Source organism: Cervus canadensis, chromosome 2, assembly GCF_019320065.1.
Source record: "Cervus canadensis isolate Bull #8, Minnesota chromosome 2, ASM1932006v1, whole genome shotgun sequence".
Lineage (NCBI taxonomy): Eukaryota > Metazoa > Chordata > Mammalia > Artiodactyla > Cervidae > Cervus > Cervus canadensis.
Window position 1 is genome coordinate 5,674,082 of NC_057387.1, and position 8,753 is coordinate 5,682,834.

Consider the following 8,753-nt stretch of genomic DNA (forward strand, 5'->3'; position numbering starts at 1 on the left):
TTCACTTTTAGACACATGTTTTTATTTATTTACCTATTTTTTACTATTTATTTTTGGTTGCACTGGGTCTTTGTTGCTGTGTGTGGGCTTGCCCTAGTTGTGACAAGCAGGAGCAGCTCTTCCTTGCAGTGCATTGCGATAGCTTCTCTTGTAGAGCACAGGCTCTTGGTGCAGACTTCTGTAGTTGAAGCACACAGGCTCAGTAGTTGCGCCTTGCAGGCTCTTGAATACAGGCTCCATTGTTGTGATGCACAGTCTTAGTTGCTCTGCTGCATGCAGAATCTTCCCATACCAGGGACTGAACCGGTGTCTCCTGTGTTAGCAGGCAGATTCTTATCCACTGTACCACCAGGGAAGGCCTACTATTTCATTTCGATGAATACCAGAATGACCTGTATAACAAGTTTACCCAGGCAAATAGTAATCTAAATTTTCTTTATCTGAATATTCACTTCAGTTCTTTAATATCAGGAACTGAAGGAGAGATACAGTGGTAAAAAATTGGAACTGAGATTTAAAAATGAGAATTTACCTTGTATAGTTTGATAAACAGATAATTTGTATACTAAAAATTGTTATGTCCATATCTTACTAAAAATTTTTTTCTTTGCTCAGTAGTATACAGATGAGTATATATCAAAATGATTCATTAGAGGAGCCCATGTACATAAAAATAATAAGAAAAATAGCTGTTATTTGCTATTTATGTATTACAGAGGTTAAAATATGTATCACTTCTTTAAAAAACATATCAATTCTTTTAAAAAATTATAATTGTTAGAAATTTTATAATTTATAATTGTTAAAAATTTATAATTCTTTATTTTTGTTAGAAAATTTTATAATTGTTAGAAATTTTATAATTTTTAGCTTTATAATTTTCAACTATTTTGAGTAAGGCTGACTGCTCATCTAGTTCAGTATATATTTAAGAGAAGGAAGAAGCATTGCTTTATTTTTTTTTTCATTTAATTTTATTAGTTGGAGGCTAATTACTTTACAATATTGTAGTGGGTTTTGTCATACATTGACATGAATCAGCCATGGTTTTACATGTATTCCCCATCCCGATCCCCCCTCCCACCTCCCTCTCTACCTGCTCCCTCTGGGTCTTCCCAGTGCACCAGGCCCGAGCACTTGTCTCATGCATCCAACCTGGGCTGGTGATCTGTTTCTGGAAGCAACCTAGATGCCCATCAGCAGACGAATGGATAAGGAAGCTGTGGTACATATATACCATGGAATATTACTCAGCCATTAAAAAAGAATTCATTTGAATCAGTTCTAATGGGATGGATGAAACTGGAGCCCATCATACAGAGTGAAGTAAGCCAGAAAGATAAAGAAGCATTGCTTTAGTGTGGCAGGAAGAACAGACTGTTCCTCACTAGCTGCTTGTAGGCATGTAAATTGACCTCTTTGGATCTTGGAGTCTTCACCTGTGAAGACAGACATCTTACCTCCCCTGTGAGGCTGTTTCCAGTGCAACCTGTGAAGTTTCCACCATCCCTGCATAAGACACACAGGTTGCTCTCACCTGTGGAAAAATATCATAGCCTCAACTCACGTAGTCCTGGACCTTCGATCACAGTCACTCCTGTCTGTTCCGGCCTGGCCGTCCCCAGTCACGCCTTTGTCCCTGGCTCTGACCTAAAGACACTCCATAATTCTTTGAGCCCAAATAGCTTTTCTCAGTATCAAGAAACTTTAGCAGCCCAGGAGAGACCCAAGCACTTCCTAACGTTTCAGTTCAGAACCATTGGTTGATTTGGGTTTTGCTTCTTCTTTACACTCAGATACAAGAGTCATTGGTATAACAACGTGATAAACAGTGATTTTTCTCAAATCATACTCAGGCAAGCCCAGCAAGGCTGTATATTGCACCAGCCCAGGGGACCATTCACAGGGACCCTAACACGGATGGTGTCCCTGGCAGTGACACAATGTAGTAGCCCCGCATTCAGGCCAAATAAGCCATGATGCCTCCCAACACTCCAGTCTCCTGGGCAAAGCAACATTGCTGGGCTTTGGAATCTTCTATCTACCACTTATGATCTTGGGCAAATCACTGTGACTCCTCTGCTCCTCAGTTGTAAAATGTGGATGTCAGTATTGCCTCTCAGAGTTGTAAGATTCAAGGAGCACAGCACAGTGCTGGTGAAAGTAAAGTTCTCAGCACTCAATAAATGTTAGTTGCTATTGTTATGAATGTGGTGCTAAAACCATTGTGTCTTTGTTTGTTTCAGGAAAAAAACAAGTTTCCTTATTCTTCTAGAGACATGCATAAAGTCTTGGATCCCTGATCAGAATTTCTCTCTCTTCATTCTCCCCATTAGGGGTGAAACCAAATGCTGTGTTAGGAAGACTATGGGATTAGGCGTCAGGATACCTAGATTCAAATTCTGAGTCTCTGCCTTCAAATACATTTATTAGCTCTGTGATCTTGAAGTCCCTATCTATCTGCCTTTCACCTAGAAAAGGAAAGACTCATTTTTTTAGGGTTATTGAGAAGCTTATATGAGGTCTGTCTGAATCAGTTGTTTATTTCTAACACTGGGTGCCTAATACTGGTTAGATTGTAATCTGAGTCATGCATTTGTTGAAGCACCAGTTGCCTTACCCTACTGTATATAAAATAGAAGTGATAAGCTATTCTAATTTCCTATGCCTCTCTTCCCCTCATGTGTTATGTGAGAGACACTTTTCTCCCTACCCCTCCTCAAATCCCACAACGTGGGCTGACTCAGTGACCCTGTTTTCTGGCTCACAGGTGAATATTGATCACTTCACGAAGGAAATCACAGTGAAGAATTTGGTGGAACCTTCCACAAGTAGCTTTGATGTGGCCCAGAAGAGAGTCCATGCTCTGATGGAGAAGGATTCTCTGCCTCGCTTTGTGCGCTCTGAATTCTACCAGGAGTTCATCAAGTAGCAATGCAGTCAGGCCGTGAGAATCGTCCTGAGAGTTATTTCGTCCATAATCACCCTGCACTTTCCAGCAACCCACGTATCTTCCTGTAGCAACTTGCTCAAAGATTCTGAGACGGAAAACCCCAGGGAGGGCTGCTTACTGTTTTGCCCACGTTGTTTTGGATGATTATCTACTGCCCCAATGTCTTCCTTTTCCAGTTTCCCCTTCCTGCCCCCATTCTCAATTAAGCTCTACTCTTGTAGGTTGTTGTGAAACTCAGTCAGAACAACAGAAAAACTCTACTTAGGGAAATATAACGCAGAAGTATGATATCATTGAATGTGGCTCCACTTAGTAATGGATCGCCATCTAAATTGGGATGAAAAAGAATATGGACATGGAAAAACCAATTTCAAGTGAGATTAACTGATCTCATTTGTTGCTTTAATTCTGATCCAGGGAGGCCACTCATTATTTTCTGAATTTGGTTAGTAAAAGGTGGTAAGCACTTTATAAAAGAGGCAACCACTATTTTTAAGCAAATACATTGTTCAAAACATTGGTCTTCCTCTGACACCATCTTTGTGTTAACTAGAGATTATAAACAAGAGATACAGCCAAGAATATATTGTGTTTGTATAAAATCAATCTGAACACAATCCATGGGGTTTCTTATAATTCCCTCAGACCTTCCCACACATAAAGTTACCAAATTCTGTACTAAATCAGTAACCTGAGATTGACAATGGACTACTTTATAAATGTATCTATGCCTCTAATATGTAGGCCCAAAGTTTCCATTTTCAAATTAGTTAAAATTTGTGTGAGTGTAAAATTCCAAAATTGCTAACTCCAATCATGTAAACCAAAAACATGCTGCTCATTGCAGTGGTCTTCCACCTCCGTATCAAGAGGGCTATCCACTACAATGGGGGATCTTGTCAGACCTAAAAGGGGTAGTCGTCCTACGGTGCAATCAGTTTGTTAAGTAAATGATGATTACCTTCAAAATAGCAAATTGTCTTCAGAAAATAATTTGACAAAATGCAGAGACTTTCTGAGTGAGATAGAGCTTTATAGTACCCTGCATTTTGCAAAATGATCTGATCTTCTAGCAACTGCTCATTCCCCTCCTTATTTTGCTCACCATAGTAATGAATTGTATTATAGTCAAAACACACATTTATACCCCTAACATGCCTTACACATAGCCAATTTTGAGTAGGTTTAAACTTTTAATGCTGTATCTCATTATTATAAGTCTTACTAGCATTTCTTGTTATCTTTAGTAGATTTGATTAAGCAATACATAATCTAGTAATAAAGAGTCCAACTGTGTATGAGGGTAACCAAGTGAGGATACTGAGTTAATTAAAAAAGTGATTTTTAAGGGATTAATAAACATCTTAAATGTTTAAGTAGAAGATTACATTGTTCAGTCTTGTATTTCCTCCTTTTGTTTCTTTCTTTCATTTACAGGCTCTTAGTTTCACATGTCTGTAACCTATTAATTCAGTTATTTCCCAAAAATATTGAAAGTAAAGCAACTATATGGCTGTATTCTTTGAGTAAACACTGACCACATTTGTTGGGTTTTTCTTATTTTTGTTATTTCAAAGACTAATGTGCCCTTCCTGAATACTTGCCATTTCAAACTCTGAAAATGTGACTGGGTCTAGTGCCAACAATTGCTAGTCTGGTATGAGTTCCTTCATATTTGTCAATATTGCTCACTTCAAAGAAACTGCATTGTCAAGAGGTTGACAGGCCAGGTCAACATTGTGAGCATATAAGAGAAGTTCTCACCGTGTCTATTTGTGTAGGAGTGACAAGCAACTCACAGCAAGAATGCCCAGCACAACCTTTCTCAGCATCTGTCTATGTTGCCCCAAAGGGGTATAAAACCACCAACCCTATACTTGCTCAAGCAGCTAGAAAATTTAAGAACCAAAGAATCTAGGTGAGTTGTCTTTTCTTAAATGCTAAAACATTTTTAAGAAAAATTTGAATGTCATTAAAATTTCAAATATTTTATTCGTATTATTTGAACTAACCAAATGTTTACAAATACCCAGAGAATTGACTAGAGACTAGAAAGTTCACCAAGATGGTTGATGTTACAAAGACTCAAGCTTACCGTATTCACAAACTGACTGCACATCCTATGTAAGTGGGTAGACTTGTCAGTGGAGGATAAAAAGGTCCTTTGCCTTTTCATAAGCTGAAAACACAGGAGGCAGAAAAAGCAGGAAAAGCACCAGGAGGGCAGAGTTGTGAAGACTACAAGAAGCATGAATGCCTTGCAGTCAACTGGTGACGTGTAATATATAAGTAAACATGATTTTAAATTGAAAGCAGTATGAACATACACATTAGACACTCTTCTAAGTAAAAAATTAAAAGGAATATAAATATCACAGCCCCAAATGAAAAAGCAAATATATAAACATTGTCCTAGAAAGTTCTTTGACATATTTTGAGAGTGTTTTTAAACTTTGAAGAGAAAAACCTGAGCTACCAAAAATTTCCACGGTAAAACAAACAAAACAGCATTCTTTTAAATTTTGGGAAGTTAGGAAAACTAGGGTGATCTTTCCAGGAAAAGAATGTGTAATGTCTGTTATCACTCCCTTTCCCTCCTCCCCTTCCTCCCCAGTCTCCCTTGAGTAAATTGCCTGGGCAAGTACGAAGCTCAGTGGAGGAGCCCTTGGCGCTGATGTGTTCCTAGCTTGAGAAAATGTAACACAGCCCTGTGTAGATCTGGGATGTAGGGAGGTGGTCAATGGGAACAGGAGTACATGCTTCTCATCCTTGAGAGAAACCTAAGATTAGGGAGGCCGGGTAACCGCCATGCCGTTTCTTTGCTTGTGTCTGATATAGTTTGAGCTTGGCATCAGATTAGTATTTAAATCTGACCAGAACAAAGAGGAACACTACCTATTCTAGAGTAAGTTAGGAGGCTGTGTTCCATGTTTATCTGCTAAAGCAGTGCTTGTTCATATGAGCAACCACCAACACACACATACACACACACACAAATAGACACCTTCTGAAATGTAGAACTGATGTGTTTCAGTAATTTTGTTTTCAAATCAGTAGAAGCAAATTTATAAACACATTTTGCGCCCCACTCCCAAAACCACCCGTGTCCTCATTCTCTACTGTAAAATTATTCTTTAAGCAGGTTTCAGTTTTCAGTGCATAAGGAGAAGAATTTGTTAAAGAAATTGCTTTAATTTTTGCCTTCTACAGAGCCATCGATTTTGCTTGGTTGTTGTTCTTTGTATACACTCCTTTTCAATACGGTGGAGTTATTATTATTTCAAAAAGTATAATAAATCAGTTGGTAAACTAATAAAAATTCTTTGTCAGGAATTTGTCAAGCTATCTGTCCCATCACAAATTTGATAATTTGAGAATCATTTCAAAGGCTATTTGTATTTCAGGGAAATGATTTTTACTCTTGAAATCATTCCTTCTCATAGCCATTTTCTTTGTTTCCTGGTAATTTAGCAAGTTTGGTAGAAATAGGGTCATGAGAAAAGAAAGGGCAGAAAGGAGGAGTGAGAAGTGTTGAGAAGTAAGTGCCTAGACTTAGCTACAAAGTGAGTCCATTCACTAGGAAACATTTAAGAGCATCTCCACTTGATTGAAAATCAAACAGCCTTTTGGCGTCACCACCAAGATCTGCAGGAAGGCATTTCTTGACTAAAAGGGAAGCTAGATATGAAACTCCACTTTAAAATCCTAGGGAGTCTTGATTAGATAAAAGAAGAAACACGGAGGCCATCCTTTCCCCAGAGGGTTTGCATGTGCCAGAGAGCAGAGCATGGAGAACGCAGTTTCTAATATCTAAATGTCCAAACCCAAGGGCCAGACAACTCTGTAGGTTCTGGACATGAGGTCTTACTATATCTCGGTTTATGGGTTTTCCAGCCTTTCCATTCTATTAGATAAGTGTGTGTTTAATAGTTGCTTTGGACAAGGCTCCTTAGCAATTTAGCAACCACTCCCTGTGTTAAACGTATTTTCACCCAAACAGGTCATGTGGCAGATCAGAGCCATAGAAAGAAAGGCTTCCCCCACCATCCTGTAACTGAGAAGATCAAGTCTTCCAACTAAGACATTAATAGCTTTGAATGGAAACTCACAGCAGAGAGTAAAGGGAAAAGACAGATAACCAAACTTTGGAGTACTATCCTCACCTCACAGTTTAACAATAATCTTATCGTCTAGTAGAGAAGCTACAAATTCAACTCAACATTTATATCTAGTTTGCTAAGTCTCTTCTTTTCTCACCTGAGAAAATTTTCCTTTCTCTTTCACACCTGTCTCCATTTCTCTTCTCCTCCAGCATGAGAATACATTTAAAATAGTTGAGTCTAACCACATCTATCTACTAATGAATACAATTAAAGCATTTAACTCCCTATCTAGAAACATGTATAAACTAAGGCATAAACAAAATAATGGGAAATGTTGAACATTTTTCCAATGGAGAGAAGTAATCTGGATAATTTTTGCCAAAAGATCTTTTCATATCATATGTTACCAGAATTTGGGAGACTGAGCTTTTTTCAGACTGCTACAACTCGCAACTCATCTTCAGGAGACCAGCCTGGAGAAAAGAGTGGAAATGAAAGTTTGGAAGTCCATTCATCAGCATGTATCCCATGTTTTTCATTTAGGAATAATTGTGTTTATCTTCAAATTTTGTATCCAATGTGTTGTGTACTCTGTAACCCATGCTACTTGATAAAGCACCAAATATGTATCTGTAACCACAATCACATTTATTATATTAAATATGGATCTACATAACAATCTCTGATTCCTTCTTGACTCCTGAACATTCTTGATGTGAATCTCTCCCTTAAGATAGGCTTGTTTATTCACTATGCTCCTTACAACAACAGGTGGGAAGATCCCTCTCCTAGTAAACCTCAACTGTAATATAGCTTGACATGCAAAACTCAGAAAGGGAGATAACAAAGTGTCTGATATTCATACACTGTTCACTACATTCCCCTGGATTCAGATGGCAACAACGTATTGATGTAGGTATTCTCTGTTAGCGTTGGCTCAGCTCATTATATCATTTGGATCCTGAAATAGTGAGCATATTTATTCCTTTCTCTTCCTGAACTTATGAAAGACCTGAAATCCATGAGCCACTGCAAACAGCTTAGTTCTATGACCTTAGATTTGGTGCTCAGATAGTTTACGTAATGGGCTCAGATTATACAAGTGAGACTGGGACTGGGCGAAAGGGAAAATTGGTATGCAGAAAATGAAGTCCCTCAGTCGTGTCCAACTCTTTGCGACCCCATGGACTGTAGCCTACCAGGCTCCTCCGTCTATGGGATTTTCCTGGCAAGAGTACTGGAGTGGGGTGCCATTTCCTTCTCCAGGAGATCTTCCCAACCCAGGGATCGAACTTGGGTCTCCAGCATTGTAGGCAGATGCTTTACCCTCTGAGCCACCAGGGAAGTTGTTCATGCAGAAAAGGGGCATAAATAAAATTAGTTTACAGAGAGACACTGATGAGAATTCACGTGAAGGGAGAGTGGGAGGGGGAGTTGAGAGGTTAGAGAATGTCTGCTTTGTAAGTTCTCATTAACAATTCCAATAAAGCCTAGGTATATTTACTGTAGATGCTTGAATGTAGATGCTAGCACTCTGAATCATTTCCGTACCATCTATTCTCTTTTTTTTTTATTGTCATTATCTTGGATGATTTTCTGAGAGTTTCCACTAAGAAACATTTATTAGAGCAAAGATCACTAATCCTTTAGTCTCCCCCATAGAGAATAAGTGAAGTCTCAGGTCAGTATGTGAATCA

The 8,753-nt window shown here is 38.6% G+C and overlaps 1 protein-coding gene across 1 annotated transcript in view; it reads left to right on the forward strand.

The window, feature by feature from the left end:
- The window catches only part of RGS5 (regulator of G protein signaling 5), a 55,564-nt gene extending 47,829 nt beyond the window's left edge, over nucleotides 1-7,735 (forward strand). Inside the window, exon 5 of the mRNA XM_043450662.1 lies at nucleotides 2,771-7,735. Coding sequence (XP_043306597.1) covers nucleotides 2,771-2,932 — 162 coding nt within the window. The 3' untranslated portion in view covers nucleotides 2,933-7,735. The remainder of the gene's footprint in view (nucleotides 1-2,770) is intronic.
- Nucleotides 7,736-8,753: the final 1,018 nt, after the last annotated feature.